The sequence below is a fragment of the Leptonychotes weddellii genome, chromosome 16, assembly GCF_054177405.1.
Source record: "Leptonychotes weddellii isolate Sample4059 chromosome 16, ASM5417740v2, whole genome shotgun sequence".
Lineage (NCBI taxonomy): Eukaryota > Metazoa > Chordata > Mammalia > Carnivora > Phocidae > Leptonychotes > Leptonychotes weddellii.
Window position 1 is genome coordinate 49,878,936 of NC_138384.1, and position 16,996 is coordinate 49,895,931.

The following is a 16,996-nucleotide window of genomic DNA, read 5'->3' on the forward strand; positions in this document are numbered from 1 at the left end:
GAGAGCTCTGGTCTAACTGGCTGTACCTCTCTGGGCTTTCTGGCCCCCGGGCACCAGGTTCTGCTGCCTCCCACCTCTGCAGTCCCTGGCAGCCCAGGGCTCTCCATGTGCCCTACTGGCCCTAGGAATTCCCTCTTCGCCTAATGGCTCCTTGGCGGCAGCACTGACTTCCTGGACCTCTTGCACTATCAAGACACCCAGCCCTGTGGCTGCCCTGTTCTGCATCCTTGGCAACCCACTCCCTCTATGGCCCGGCCTCTATGCTGGCTTCTGTACCCCCTATCCCCATGCTCTCCTCCTGCCCGCCCCCTGCATCCTCAAGGCTACTTCTCTCACCTGCTTCTGCACTGCTGCCTACTCTGTGCCAGCCCCTATAACCCACCTCCTTCCATCTGGTCTCAGGCTCAAGCTGCAGGCCCCTGTGCCCTATCCCTGGAACCTCGAGGTTTTAGCTTCTCTCTGCCTGCTGAGCCTGCTGCAGAACCACTCCCTCTCTGGGGCGCCTGGGTGGCTCAGTCAGTTAAGCGTCTGCCTTCAGCCCAGGTCATGATCTCATGGTCCTGGGATTGAGCCCCACATCAGGCTCCCTGCTCAGCAGGGAGTCTGCTTGGCCCTCTGCCCTCTCCCCCTCCCCCCGCTCGTGCTCTTTCTCTCTCCCTCTAAATAAAATCTTTTTAAAAAAAATCAGAGGAAACACTGAAATAAGAAGTATAGTCTGGGGTGAGAGGAGGTATTCCAAAGGGCCCAGGAAGCTGTGGACCTCCTCTGGGGGTGAGATCATACCGGGGTTTGAGGGAAACCCTAGCGTGTGCAGTACAATGTGAACAAGAGGGGTGCTTCTCAGCCAGGGGGCACCTGGGTGGCTCAGACGGTTAAGCATCTGCCTTCAACTCAGGTCATGATCCTGGAGTTCCAGGATTGAGCCCCAGATGGGGCTTCCTGCTCAGCAGGGAGTCTGCTTCTCCCTCCTTGCCTCCCCCTGGTTGTACTCTCTCTCAAATAAATAAACAAATATCCTGCATTTGTTCTTGGAAGGATGGGAAAAAACAAGAACTTGATTAAAAGAGAAATAGATGTAAAAACTGATACATGGCAGAATCTTTAGGGTTTTCTATATATTGTATCATGTCATTTGCAAATAGTTTTCCTTACCAATTTGGATGCCTTTTATTTCTTTGTGTTGTCTAATTACTGTGGCTAGGACTTCTAGTACTATGTTGAATAAAAGTGGTGAGTCGACATCCTTGTCTTATTCCTGACCTTAGGGGAAAAGCTCTGTGTTTTCACCATTGAGTATAATGTTGGCTGTGGATATTTCATATAAGGCCTTTATTGTGTTGAGATTTGTTCCCTGTAGACCTACTTTGTGGAGGGTTTTTATCATGAATGGATGTTGTATTTTGTCAAATGTTTTTTCTTCATCTATTGAAATGGTCATGTGGTTATTATTTTTCTCTTATTGATGTGATGTGTCATGTTGATTGTTTTGCAAATATTGATCCACCCTTGCATCTCAGGAATAAATCCAACATGATTGTGGTGTAAGATCTTTTTAAGGTATTGTTGGATTTGGTTTGCTAATAATTTGATGAGGATTTTGCATCTTTATTCATGAGAAATATTGGCCTGTTCTTTTTTTTTTTTTTTGTGGTGTCTGTCTGGTTTTGGTATCAGGGTGATATTGGCTTCACAGAATGAATTTGGAAGATTTTCTTCCTCTTGCATTTTTTGGAATAGTTTGAGAAGAATGGGTATTAACTCCTTTAAATGTTTTGTAGAATTCATCTATGAAGCCATCTCTTGTAGGCAGCATATAGATGGGTCTTGTCTTTTTTTATCCACTCTGTCACCCTATGTCTTTTGATTAGAGTATTTAGTCCATTTACATTCAAAGTAATTATTATTATTTTTATTATTATTTATTTATTTATTTGAAGAGAGAGAGAGAACAAGTAGGCAGAGAGGCAGGCAGAGGGAGAGGGAGAAGCAGGCTCCCCGCCGAGCAGGGAGCCCGATGCGGGGCTCGATCCCAGGGTCCTGGGATCATGACCTGAGTCAAAGGCAGCCGCTTAACCGACTGAGCCACCCAGGCGCCCCACATTCAAAGTAATTATTGATAGGTATGTATTTATTTCCATTTTGTTACTGTTTTGTCGTTGTTCCTATAGATTTTCTCCGATCCTTTTTTCTCCTGCTCTCTTTCTTGGTTTGTTGGCTTTCTTTAGCGATATCCTTGGAATTCTTTCTCTTTATTCTTTGCGCATCTATTACTGGTTTTTGATTTGCAGTTACCATTAGGTTTGTGTATAACATCTGCATATAGCAGTCTATGTTAAGTTGATGGTTGCTTAAGTTTAAACGTATTCTTTACTTCTTTCCCCCTCACATTTTGGGTGTACTGTCTCATATTTTACATACTTTTATTTTATGGATCCTTGGGCTGATTTTTACAGAAATATTTATATTTGCTGCTTTTGTGTTTTTTACTTTTCATACTCTCACTTATGGTCTTTCTTTCCAGTCAGAGAGTCCCCGTTAATATTTCTTATAGGTCTGGTTTAGTGGTCATGAACTCCTTTAGTTTTTATTTGTTTGAGAAACTCTTTATCTCTCCTTCTATTCTGAATGGTAGTCTTGCTGGATAGAGTATTCTTGGCTGTAGGTTTTTCCCTTTCAGTGCTTTGGATATATCATACCACTCTCTTCTGGCCCGCAGTCTCTGCTGAAAAATATTCTGATAGCTTTATGGGGTTTCCCTTGTATGTAACTATCTTCTTTTCTCTTGCTGCTTTTAAATTTTTTTTTTATCACTACTGGTTACAAAACACAAGAAGCAACAGGTGTTGACAAGGATGTGGAGAAAAAGGAACTCTCTTGCACTGTTGGTGGGAATGTAAATTGGTATAGCCACTGTGGAAACAGTATGGAGGTTCCTCAAAAAATTAAAAAGAGAACTACCCTACAATCCAGGAATCACACTAGTGGGAAAGTGAGAAATTACACTTACTATCATGATAAAAAAATAAAATAAAATAAAATGATTTTAAAACTATCTGAAGCTAGGCAAGAGGCAAGGAAGGAATCCTCCCCAGAGCCTTCAGAAGAAGCATGACCTTACTGACATCTTGGCTTCAGATTTCTAGCCTCTAGAGCTATGATAGAATACATTGCTGTTTTAAGCCACTCGGTTTATGATAATTTGTTACATCAGCCATAGGAAACTAACACATTAACCAACTTGGTCTAATGGACATTTAGAGAATCTTTATGTCCACATAATCTTTATGTCCACAAAGGATCTTCATCAAAATTGACCATAGGCCATAAAATAAATGTCAATAAATGTTGAATGATTAAAACCATGAAACTGTTTTATAAGGGAATTATACTAGGGAATTCTGACCATAAGGGAATTAAACTAGACATCATAAAGGAATACTATGGGGAAAAAAATGCCCACATATTTGGAAATTTAAAAAAATTGATAATGTTTGAGTCAAAAAAGAAATCACAAGAAAAAGTAGACAATATTTTGAACTGTGTGAAATGAAACCCAATATATCAAGATTTGCTATAGCTGAGATTAGAAGAAAATGTATGGATTTAAATACTTATTTTGGAAATAAATAGGAGATGAATAAATACTTCCAACACTCAAGCTAGGACACTGTAAATATAAAACAAATTAAAAGCAAAGTAGGGGGCGCCTGGGTGGCTCAGTTGGTTGAGCGACTGCCTTCGGCTCAGGTCGTGATCCTGGAGTCCCGGGATCGAGTCCCGCATCGGGCTCCCTGCTCGGCAGGGAGTCTGCTTCTCCCTCTGACCCTCCCCCCTCTCGTGCTCTCTGTCTCTCATTCTCTCTCTCAAAATAAATAAATAAATAAAATCTTTAAAAAAAATAAAAATAAAAAAATAAAAAATAAAAACAAAGTAGGCAAAAGGAAAGAAATATTAAAGAGCAGAAATTAATAAAATATATCATAAGAACAGAGAAAATCAATGAACTCCAAAGCTGTCATTTAACTAGATCAATAGAGTTGATCTGTAGGTAGATTGTTCAGAAAAAAAGAAGAGACACATAACCAATATATATATGAAATGAAAGATAGTTTAGCACTAGATATATTAAAGACATCAAAAAAGATACATGATAGGGTGCCTAGGTGGCTCAGTTGTTAAGCGTCTGCCTTCAGCTCAGGTCTTGATCCCAAGGTCCTGAGATCGAGCCCCGCATCGGACTCCCTGCTCAGCGGGAAGCCTGCTTCTCCCTCTCCCACTCCCCCTGTTTGTGTTCCCTCTCTCGCTGTGTCTCTCTCTGGCAAATAAATAAATAAAACCTTAAAAAAAAAAAAAAGATACATGATATTTTAAACAACTCTATGAAAATTAGAAACTGACAAAAAAATTCCCTTGAAATACTTCAACTACTCAGGTTCACTGAAGAAATGAGTAATCTGAAATGCCCTCTATTATATATAGACATTGAATTGGTAGTTTTAAATTTTCCCACCATAATTTCATGCCAAGATGGCTTCACTAGTGAGTTCTTTTAAACATTTAAGGAAGAAATAATTCCAATCCCACTAAAACTATTTTTTTAAAAAAGAGGATGGAACTCTTCCCAACTAGTTTTATGATTTTAGCTTTTTTGTTTAATTTGATACCAAACACAGGTAATACTATTAATAGAAAACTGCAGACCAGTACCCATATGAACACAGATGCAAAACATCCTTAATAAAAATTTAGGAAATAGAATACAATGATGATACATAAATAGAAATTACATTTTAACTCGTGAGGTGATACACACACACACATATACACAGGGCATATACATATATATATAAATATGTTTCCTAAATAAATGGAAACTATCATAACATCAATACAGTGATCAAAATGAGAAAGTTATGCTGGGTAAGAATAGGATATACACATGAATAGAACAAAAGCATTTGAAATAATAGCATTCTAAAGCTTTGAAGCGTTTGGGAAAAGGGGTTAAAATAATTACTAATTTTAGATACTGACACAACAATGCTGAAAGTTAAAATATACAAGGTAACCTCCAAGGAAAGTAGGAAAAGGGTTTTCTATACAGGTGGGAATTAAATTGATTTTAAACAAGTCAAAAGGTAGAAAGAAAGGACAGAGAGGTACATAAATTTATGACTATGGAAAAATAACAAAAGTTAGAAATTAATCCAACCCTTAAGCATTTAAAAATTAAAGTAGATTGACTTTTTATTTAAAAGTCTCTTGTTAGGGGCGCCTGGGTGGCTCAGATGGTTGGGCGTCTGCCTTTGGCTCGGATCGTAATCCCAGGGTCCTGGGATCGAGTCCCGCGTTGGGCTCCCTGCTCAGCGGGGAGCCTGTTTCCCCCCTCTGCCTGCTGCTCCCCCTGCTTGTGCTCTCTCTCTAATAAATAAATAAAATCTTTAAAAAAATTTAAAAAAATAAAAGTCTTTTGTTAGACTTGTATGGATAGTAGTGGTCAGATGGGGCTTAATTGCTAAAGAAGCCTCACATGATTCAAAACGACTGACACCAAACGGCAGTTTATTGCAGGGAAAAGAATAAAATATAACAACATTTAAGTAAGAATATCTATTCCAAGCAAGGCCTGTCTCACAGCAAAGGCTAGAGAAGCCAGATGTAGCTCAGGTTGTCTTCCCTCTGTAAGTAGCTCTGCATGACTTTACTCTCAAATCAGGAACCACTAACATGTAGACAGAACACCTGGGAAGCAGGGAACCCAAAATGAAGTTTATACTCTTCTGGTCCTGTAGGCATATTCCCTCTGTATAATCAGCCTCAACAGCAGAGAGCCTCAGGCACTCACAGACCCCTGGCGAAAATCATCAATGTGCTAAGTATCAATAAACACTATCAATAAACTTGTAGAAACTGCCCCAATACTCACCTCGAATTTATAAGTACAAAGCAATACCAATCATCACTATGTGGCATGCTTTGACTATGAGTCACTGTTGTGCACTGTTTTCAGCAAAACAGCTCAGGCTAGTTCAGACCAGCTGGACTGAACTCACAGAATGGTTTACCCATGTAACCCTTGGCCTTTTTATGACAAGACAATCATTCTTTATTTTTTTTTTAAAGATTTTATTTATTTATTTGCCAGAGAGAGACACAGCGAGAGAGGGAACACAAGCGGGGAGTGGGAGAGGGAGAAGCAGGCTTTCCACTGAGCAGGGAGCCCGATGTGGGGCTCCATCGCAGGACCCTGGGATCATGACCTGAGCCGAAGACAGACGCGTAATGACTGAGGCACCCAGGCTCCCCTTATTCTTTATTTTTTAAAAAGTTATTTCAAAATACTTTAGGTCAACACTAAACTCTCGCCCCATTCAATGTACAAGCTACAAATGCTTGCTCAGCAGCTGAGGGGCACTCTTGAGTAGCATGTTTGAAAAGTGAATAAAAATCCATATAAAACAAATATTCAGATAGTTTCCATAGGAACACAGATAAGCGACCCCATCTCCTAGTCTCCCATATTGTTGCATCCATGCCAACCCTACTTAGGAAGACATTTAGCAGTTATTAAGAAACAGCAGTAATTAAGTTAAACAGTCCCCCCAAATCCCATAATTCAAGATAAACTCGAAGTTAACAGCTACAGGAGCGGCACGTCCGTGTTAATGCTAGCTGAAGCACAGATAGCAAGGGAACACTTCATCCCCCTCTTCCAAGCACAGAACACAGGCAGAGTGCTGACATGCTGCTCCTCCACTTCAGGTGAGAAGTCGTGGTTCAGGATTTGCTGCATTAGGTGCCATGTTGGCCCCAACATCACACAGTGGATAATTGGCCTCTGGAACCCATTGAAAGTAGAAGCAGCAGCAACAGCAACAGCGTAAGCACCCATGTTTTCGAAGAGCATCCAATTGCCTACATGCATTTCAGGCAAGTCATAGCATTCAGCAATGCGATCGAGCCTGTCACATGTCTGTCCCCACAAACTGGTTGAATAATTCTCATCACGTGTGCATGGTCAACAACATCGCATAACCAGACAACTAAATGCACAGACTACACATTTATAATCAATAGCGACTGATCGGTATGGGATTAAATAGAGAACTGAAGCATCAAATATTACCAGCAAAAGCATTTTCCATATTCTGTTCTAATTTCACAATGACTTTGGCCACCTTGATCTACATCTATCTATACTTTATAGTATGCATATGTGGAGCAGTTAAGAACTGTAACTAATTTATTATTAATTTAAATCCACAGGTCAATGCTCCTGCATAGAGACAGCATCCTATGAAATAACCAAAAAACATAGCCACATCATTATGTTCCATACAGTCATAGTCAAATCAAACAAAATTCTGTCCTATGAGTTTTGAAAGATACTATTAAGCATGAAGGCAGGGGAATCATAAAGCTAAAGGATGGAAATAGTTATACCAGGTAAATATTTACTAGAATATAGCTGTAATATATCATAAAAGAAAAATCCTTCTTTAAAACCCATGTCAGGATAGACATGATTGCTCTCAAGGGATTAAAAATTCAATCTCTTGTGAAAACCTGGTACTATAATACTTGCATGCATCCAGACAGCTCACACAGGAGGTGCACAAGGGATAGAACTTCCAGGAGAGAAGAACCCACCTGAATCTGACCCTGAAGTTGACTGAATCTCTTGGATGATTTGAGCTACCAATGCTGTGTTTTTTTCTTTTACAAGTTGCATTTAAATACTGTCTTCTCCATAAATGATAGTCTCTCCACTGACTCCTTGGATGAATATGCTTCCTGCTTCTTCCGTGTCTCTTACTTTTGTGCAATGGGTTCTCAGGGGCATTTTCTGCACTTCCTGTGTTCATATCCTGAACTCTTATTTCATTTCTGTGGGATCTCGCCCTGGCTTATGACTGATGTACCATCTGTGAACTAACAGTTTCCAATTTTATGTATTCGCCTGGTTTCTACTCCCAAATTTCAGACTTAGAGCTAATTCTGCTTGACATCATCCTTAGGTGTCTGGTAGGCACGTGAGACTGAACAGGCTCATGACCAAATTCCTGATCTTCCCTAAAAACCTACTCCCAACTTCACCCTTCCCTATTCCTTTTGATAGCAACTCATATTCAAAGTTGCCCAGGCAAAAATTCTCAGACTCACCCTTGAATCCTCTCTTTCTTACTCTTCACCTCTGTTCCATAGGCCTCCTCTTGGCTTCACCTTCAGAATTTACCAGGGTTTAACCACTTTTCATTGTCAACCCCTCTCTCTCCAAGTCAGAACCATCATCATCTCACACTCAGAATCTTCTTTTTTTTTTTTTTTAATCTGTTCAATCCAGATTCCTTTTTTTTTTTTAAGATTTTATTTATTTGAGGCCCAGAGATACAGAGAGAGAAAGAGAGAGCATGAGCAGGGGGAGAGGCAGAGGAAGAGGGAGAAGCAGGCTCCCCGCTGAGCCAGGAGCCCAATGTGGGGCTCAATCCCAGGACCCTGGGATCATGACCTGAGCTGAAGGCAGACGCTTAATTATCTGAGCCACCCAGGCGCCCCTCACACTCAGAATCTTCTAAATGGTTTCTGTGCTTCCACATGGTCCCTTCCACATTATATTCTCAACAGAGCGACTGCATACCACTTCCGGTCAAGGCCTTGTACAGGCTCTGGCTTCTTCTGCAGTGCGCACAATTCAGCACTTGTTGCCCCTCTAACTTCCTCTCCCAACCCTCTCCTCCTAATGGCATGGCTTTAGATGCATCACCCTGCTTGCTCTTCCCTGGACACGCCAGGTCGGCTCTTTATTCTGCCTGAAAACAAGATACATACCTGGCTCAACCCCTTACCCTCATCTTCATCAGGTCTTTGTCAGATACCCTCTAATTTGGGAGACCCCCTCCCCTCCCCTTACTATTCTAGTTACCATGGCCACACATGCCCACCTCCCTATAGCACTCACCACTCACTCCATATTCATTGTCCACAGCAACATAACTTTTTAGAATGATCACCAAATGATCTCTGTTTCTGTTTGTCATCCTCAACCAGAATGTGAGCTTTATGAGGGATTCTTGGCCTAGCTGGTTTCCTTTTATATCTTGATGGCTTAGAAAAGTATCTGGCACAGAGTAGTTACTTACCACGTGTGTACTAAAGCAAAACATGAGTGGTTTGTGCCCTCTAGCAACTTTTCCTTGCTGCTTTCTCTTGCTCACTTCAAGGCCATTGTGTGGGTTTCTTAGGAGTGAAAAATAATACTTTTGGGGAATGGAATAAAGACACTCAATATAGGGGCGCCTGGGTGGCTCAGTCGTTAAGCGTCTGCCTTCGGCTCAGGTCATGATCCCAGGGTCCTGGGATCGAGCCCTGCATCCGGCTCCCTGCTCAGCGGGAAGCCTGCTTCTCCCTCTCCCACTCCCCCTCTGCTTGTGTTCCCTCTCTCGTTGTGTCTCTCTCTGTCAAATAAATAAATAAAATCTTAAAAAAAAAAAGTGCGAAAAAAAAAGACACTCAATATAGGCAGTAATGAGGCATGGAGTTGTAATCTGCTTCATTCTCTTACTTCTTAAACTTCAGTGTTGGGACGTCTCTCCCACTCTTCCTGCTTGTGCATTCTCTCTCTCTGTCAAATAAATAAATAAATAAATCTTTGTATTTATTTTTAAATTTCTTTCTTTTTAAAGATTTTATTTATTCATTTGAGACACAGATACAGAGAGAGAGAGAGAGCATGAGCAGGGGGAGAGGCAGAGGGTGAGGGAGAAGCAAGCTCCCCGCCATGCCAGGAGCTCAATGTGGGGCTCGATCCCAGGACCCTGGGATCATGACCTGAGCCTAAGGCAGACGCTTAGCCATCTGAGCCACCAGGTGCCCCTAAACAAATCTTTTTAAAAAATTAAAAACTTCAGTGTCTTCTGCTGCCCTTCCCGTGACACCTTATCATTTTTTTCGACACCTAAAATAAGACTGTCCTTTAGTTATTTCTGTTCACCTCACCCTCTTGGATAACTTTTTTTTTTAATATTTTATTTATTTATTATAGAGAGAGAGAGCACAAGCAGAGGGGGAGCAGCAGGCAAAGGGAGAGGGAGAAGCAGGCTCCCCCGCTGAGCAGGGAGCCCAACACAGGGCTTGATCCCAGGACCCTGGGATCATGACTTGAGCCGAAGGCAGATGCTTAACCAACTGGGCCACCCCGGGCGCCCCTCTTGGGCAACTTTACAAATAAACGTTAAGAGCTATCAGTGTTATGAACAAATCACAGATGTTTTTCAGAGATAATTTCAAATCCCTGTGCAGATACTGTCAGCGCAGTTAGAGATGAAATGGTGATTATTTCCCGGCAAGGAGGTGAGCGCACTGAGTCTCAAACCTTTATCTTATGGTCCAGAAGACCCCTTTCTACACCTTTGTGAATGCTGCCCCTGCAGTCCCTGTCCTGGCATCAACCATCAATTTGGTTAAGTAGCTGTTCTTTTCAAATAACTGTTAGACTCTTAGGAGGAATAGAATCCATCTCATCATCCCATATTTCCAGTAGGAAACAGTGTATGGATGAAACCATTCCGCCTGCTGGGGCTGGAACATGGACACATAAACAGAGGCAGGATGGCGGGGTTCTGAGGAATTTAAAGAAATGCTATTGCCAGTGTCCAGCTCCTCTGGGACTGCCAGGCCTTACCCCTCCATCTTTTCTGTGCCCTGAAATCTCCTCCATCTTGTTGCTGACAAACCCACTGACCCTGAAAGTATTTCCCCTAAGACGCTTCTCTGTAGACACATGAAGGGCAAGGAGATACGTTTGTCAGCTCCCAGCCCTGAGGAGACGCCTGGCATCTGCTAATACTTGGTGGTGCTGGCATTTGGTTTCATCATCTCTGGGAGCCAGTGTGCCTAAGCCTAACTGGTCTGTAACAGAACGTCTCCAGAATTTCTGTCCTCAGTGGACGATAGTACACTTCTAATTCCCCTTTACAGAAATAAGTCTCTTTAAAGGAAAAATGACTCAAAAACTGCAGTTTTAAAATGTGCTTTGATGTTCCTGTTCATTTAGTAATGTATTAACCTATCGGTACTCACAGGACCTCTACATCAAAGGGCACTCTAGGAGTCACGCCACCTGTCCACCCACAATTAATAAGATGGTTTATTATTCCTGCATTAATAATTCTAACCAGCTGGGTGCTTTCCCTTCTTTCCGAGAGCAGGATGCTTTTCATGAAGTTATCCATAGAATACCTGTGAGCAGAGAAGAGCTGAGCTTTATCAGTCCTTAGTGGACAGATGGGATCAGTAACCACAGTAGTTTTAGGATTCACAGGCTCAGTTGAGTTCTAGGTGATGCAAACTTTATTCGTTTTCCCATCAAGTCGATTGACCTGTTTATTGTCTAAATTCATCACGATTTAGAATAATTTTACTCTTTCCCTTCTCCCTTAACTTAGTTTGCCTCATTGATTAATTCGATTTATTTTTATCCTAAATGTGCTTCCCTCTTTCTTTTTAAAGAGTCTATTTATTTATTTATTTATTTATTTATTTATTTATTTATTTATTTATTTGAGAGAGAGGAGGGAGGGACAAGCAGACTCTGCACTGGGTGCGATCCCACGGCTCCTAGATCATGACCTGAGCCAAAATCAAGAGTTGGAGGCTCAACCAACTGAGCCACGCAGATGCCCCTCTTTTTAAGTGCTACTATGTGAATTAAAATATCTTCCACGAAAGTTCTGTATGAGCCGTGTGTGTGTGTGTGTGAGAGAGAGACATTGGAGTAGATACTGCTTTCTGAAGCCATCTGCCGCTCCGTGTCTCCTCTATATCCATGGGGTGAGCACTCTTGTCAGCAGTGTGGGCTGAGAAGCATTTGGTTTACTTAGAAATACATGGTGCCGGGTGCCTGGGTGGCTCAGTTGGTTAAGCGGCTGCCTTCAGCTCAAGTCATGATCCTGGAGTCCGGGGATCGAGTCCCGCATCGGGCTCCCTGCTCAGCGGGGAGTCTGCTTCTCCCTCTGACCCTCCCCACCTCATGCTTTATCTCATTCTCTCTCTCTCAAATAAATAAATAAGATCTTTAAAAAAAAAAAAAAGAAATACATGGTGCCTTCTCTCTTACTTGCCCTTCTGTCTTAGCTAATCATTTTCTCATTAGCTCTATAAAATACACTCACTGAAGTTCCAAAATGCAAATCATTGCTTGGATGATGTGTTCTCTCATGCCCTCTGTTCCCACCAGAGGGTCTTATGTTTATCAAAATTCAGTTGATTTCCTTGCCAAATTCTTAATTCCAATGTTACTTTTAAATTTTATCAATGGGGATTAACATAAGAATAAAAAAATAGATTATTAAAAAAAATAAATAAATTTTATCATTTATTTAATATAATGTATACCAGTGGAATGCAATTGCATGTAGAAGTTTCTATTTAAGAGATTCCTTAAGGGCGCCTGGGTGGCTCAGTTGGTTAAGCGACTGCCTTCGGCTCAGGTCATGATCCCGGAGTACCGGGATCGAGTCCCACATCGGGCTCCCTGCTCGGCGGGGAGTCTGCTTCTCCCTCCGACCCTCCCCCCTTTCATGCTCTCTCTCTCTCAGTCTCTCTCTCTCAAATAAATAAATAAAATCTTTAAAAAAAAAAGAGAGAGATTCCCTTAAAAAAATAGTGTTCACTTCGTCAGCACATATGCTTAATAAATAAATAAATAAATAAAAATTAAAAATTCCTCACTTTAAAAATTTTAGGTCCTTACAATAAAATTCGATATGAGGGTTAAAACTATAAATGATTAGGATGTAATATATAATCTATGACATTCTGTACTCAGACGATTTGTGAAACATTTTGAAATTTTTAGTCCATTAATTTTTTTTAAGATTTTATTTATTTATTTATTTATTTATGAGAGAGAGAGAAAGAGAGAGGGAGAGCACAGAGGGAGAGTGAGAGGGAGAAGCAGACTCCCCAGTGAGCAGAGAGCCTGATGCAGGGCTCCTTCCCAGGACCCTGAGATCGGGACCCCAGCCGAAGGCTTAACCTACTGAGCCACCCAGGTGCCCCTTTAGTTCACTTAAAGAACTCTAGTAATTAAATAGCAGTTGTATTTAATTCACTTTTGTTTTTTTATAGACACAAAGGATGATATAAAATATTTATCAGGAGATCCATAATAAAAATTGGATCATATGAGAAATTATAGAAAATTAGGTACCTTAATGGTGAAATATCAAATGTCATTTATTATTTAACTTCTATTTTCATAAACATATATGAGATGAGCATTTAATATGTGTTTATGATTATTTTCCTCCTAAAATATTTTTTTAATAAAATTTGCTCGAATTTTTGTCTTTTATCAAATTGATTAATAGGGGTACTGAAAATTGTCAGGACAGCTTCCTCTATATAATTTATGTATCCAATATTTTAATTGGGTTGCATTAAAAAAACTTGTAGTATCTTTTTTTTTTTTTAAGATTTTATTTATTTATTTGAGAGAGAGATTGTGCACTAGAGCACAAGAAGGGGAGAGGGAGAAGCAGACTCCCGGCTGAGCAGGGAGCTGGATGAGGGACTCCATCCCAGGACCCTGGGATCATGACCTGAACCAAAGGCAGATGCTTAACCGACTGAGCCACCCAGGCGCCCCTCAAATGATGTATTTCTTTAATTCACTGGAAATATTAGTAGCCAAGTTGGACCTGATACGATTGGTGACCGAAAGTTTCAGAATGCTATTTTATTGACAAATAAATACCAAAAAAGGCCAAATGCTTTTCTTTGTCCCTGACCCAACCAACTGAAGCTCACAAAAATGACTTTAACACGTCAGGCTGCATGTATTTAAAGAGCGGTAAGATAATGCTTATTCGCTTCCAGCTACCAGTGGATGTCCACTAGAGTTGGCTTCATAGAGTCTGAAATAATGTGGAAACACGCCAGTGGATCAGTAGCACCAAAGACTTTAAAGGACACTTAAGACTCTCCAGAAGTTGGCCCGCTGCCCCTTTAAGAAGAACCGAAGTCTTTCCCCCACCCTAGAAGTATAGGAGGGTCACTTCCCTTAGGCCTCGCCTTGCGATTTGATCACTTCTCTGAGAGTTTCTGGTGTTGGGCGCCCCTTTTCCAGGCCTGAACGACGAAGGAACTACATTACCCAGAAAGCTTTGCGTTGAGCGGCAGCGGTAATAACCCAATGAAAACCCAGAAAGGGAACATTCCCGGCAGGACGAACCGCCTTGAGGCGGTGCTTCCGTCGTTTCCGTGGCGGTCGTTTTAGCGGTTCGGGGGTCTTTGGGCTCGGTCAGAGGACCCGGAACACGGGTTGGAGCCCAGGCGACGGACAGGGAAGGCACGAGAGGAGGCTTTGTCCCCACTGTAGGGAGGCGGGTCTAGGGTCGGGGGTATCGCCGCCTGCGAGGACCGCCTGGAGACCTCGGTGCCCGCGACTGCCCGGGTCGCTCAGCTGTCATCACTTCACTCCGCCCAGAGGCTCCGATGGCGGCGGCCGCGCGCAGGGACCCGGCTCAGGTAAGCGCTCGTCCCCCCACCCAGACCCCGAAGGCCCAGCCCCGGTGTCCGGGACAGGCAGGCGGCGGCGGGCGGGGGCCCCGTGCGGGAGCGGGCTCCGGGCCGAGGGCGGCCGGGGCCGAGGCTGGAGGGGGGCTGAGGCGGGAGGATTCTGCCCTCGGGGGACAGAGAGGAGCGTGAGGCGGAGTCACGCCTGGACTGCGGGCCGAGTCACGTCTGGACTGCGGGCCGAGGTGCCGTACCTTCGTTCTGAGGGCCCTGGGACCCGTGGAGAATTTTGAAGAAAGAGAGACATGGTGTACGCTAGGGCTTGAGAAAGCCTCCACAGTCTGTCCAATAGAACAGATTGTAGGGGGTGGTAGGGGGAGCTTGAGTCTTTTTCCAAGGACACACAGCACAGAGGTTGGCCAGTCTGCCCGAGGTTACCTGGCTCTGGTGCCCCTCAGGGACACAGGGAAGGCCTGAGCCCCTGGAAGGTCGCCATGGTCACATCCCTCGAAGACCGGCCTCTTCCCACAGGTTTCCATGGTTGCAGAAGTGCTTTTGGAACCTACACAGGTGAGTGGAGGTGTACCAGTCCCTCACTGGTCCCGTCCCACATTTTGTCCAGATTTGGGGTGTCCTGAGACTCTTCACCTGCCATTCTCCCAGCCCTTGAGTTTGGGGGCCCTGAAGAATCCTAGCTGAGGGTCGAGTCTAGGCCAGGGTTTATATGGAGGGATTCTCATTTGGGGCCATCAAAGGAAAGAGATGTGGAAGCTTATTACAAAAACAGGTGTTGGTATGTGGAACTGCTTGGAGGTGAGGCTAAGCTCATTCAGGTAATGGCGGGCCTCCTTTCTTTCTGGTGAGAACAAACTGGGGCAGTGCGCCAGAGTCAAGCTCAGAATGACTGTGAAGTTAGGCATCCATCTGGAGGCAAGGGAAGGTCTGGATCGGAGGAAGAATGTGATTTTTTAAAAATTTGATTCATTTATTTGAGAGAGAGAGTGTGAGAGAGAGCATGAGGCGGGAGGGGCGGAGGGCAGAGGGAGAGGAAGAAGCAGGCTCCCCACTGAGCGGGGAGCCCAAAGCAGGACTGCATCCCAGAACCCTGAGATCTTGACCTGAGCCAAAGGCAGACACTTAACCAACTGAGCCACCCATGTGCCCTAGAAGATGATTTTATCTAGGTCTTAACACACTCCATCTGGTTGCAGAGTGGGGCACAGAGTGAACACAGCGATTAATGGGAGTATAAGGAAAGTGCAGACACCAGTGACACCAGAGTCTGGTATCTCCTCTGATTTGGGGATCTTGGGAGGAGGAGGGACATGGGGTAGATGTGTGGGGATATGGATTATGGGTCTTCAGGAGTGAGGCTCTTCGTGGTTTCATCTTTCTTTATCCTGGCAGGGAAGTGTGACTTTTGAGGACGTGGCCCTATATTTCTCCTGGGAGGAATGGGATCTCCTAGATGAGGCTCAGAGATGCCTGTACCATGATGTGATGCTGGAGAACTTTGCACTCACATCCTCATTAGGTAAGGCCCTCACACCTACCCCTGTGCCCTGGGCGAGGCTCTGCCTTTCTCTTTTCTGTAGGGGCAGCTCTGTCTCACATCAGAACGATGGATACTGTTGCCTTCCCCAATTCCCTGGGTAGGTGCTGTGGTTTCTAGAGCTGTACTGAGTGCATGCCTACTGCTCTTCCTTTATTGCCACAACACCTGCTGTTTCAAACCCTCACAGGAAAGGATTCAGGATCAGTAGCCTTAATGTCAGCCTAATGGATCTTCCCCATTGAATGGTCTAGACTAGAGTCTTGGCCTCCTTGTAGAAAATCATTTGACCATATATGCAAGAGTTTATTTCTGGAGTGTTTATTCTATTGCATTGGTCTATATTTGTCTTTATGATATTATCACAGTGTTTTGGAGTAAAATTTTAAATTAAGAAGTGTGACTCCTTCAACTTTAGTCTTTTTCAAGATTGTTCTGACTATTTGGTGTCCTTGAGATTCCATGTGAATTTTTCTTTTTTTTTTTTTTAAAGATTTTATTTATTTATTTGACAGAGAGAGAGAACACAAGCAGGGGGAGTGGGAGAGGGAGCAGGCTTCCCACAGAGCAGGGAGCTCGATGCGGGACTCTATTGCAGGACCCTGGGATCATGACCCAAACCAAAGGCAGACGATCAACAACTAAGCCAGACAGGTGCCCCTCCATGTGAATTTTTCTATTACTACAAAAAATTTCGGATTTTGATAGGGATTGTATTGAATCTGTAGATGGTTTGGGGTAGTGCTGATATCTTAACAGTATTAAATCTTTCAATCCGGGTGCCTGGGTGGCTCAGTTGGTTAAGCGACTGCCTTCGGCTCAGGTCATGATCCTGGAGTCCCAGGATCAAGTCCCACATCGGGCTCCCTGCTCGGCAGGGAGACTGCTTCTCCCTCTGACCCTCCTCCCTCTCATGCTCTCTGTCTC

General features: G+C 43.2%; 1 protein-coding gene across 5 annotated transcripts in view; it reads left to right on the forward strand.

Annotated features, from left to right (window-relative positions):
- The first annotated feature begins 13,291 nt into the window (after positions 1-13,291).
- LOC102737268 (uncharacterized) overlaps positions 13,292-16,996 on the forward strand; it is a 106,772-nt gene continuing 103,067 nt past the window's right edge. Inside the window, exons 1-3 of one of the 5 annotated variants that reach the window (XM_081807726.1) lie at positions 13,292-14,529; positions 15,049-15,087; positions 15,925-16,051. In XM_081807726.1, the coding sequence (XP_081663852.1) occupies positions 14,497-14,529; positions 15,049-15,087; positions 15,925-16,051 (199 nt within the window). In that variant the 5' untranslated portion in view covers positions 13,292-14,496. Of the gene's footprint in view, positions 14,530-15,048; positions 15,088-15,548; positions 15,803-15,924; positions 16,052-16,996 lie in introns of those variants that run through there. The other 4 variants (XM_081807722.1, XM_081807728.1, XM_081807723.1 and 1 more) reach the window with 4 other exon arrangements.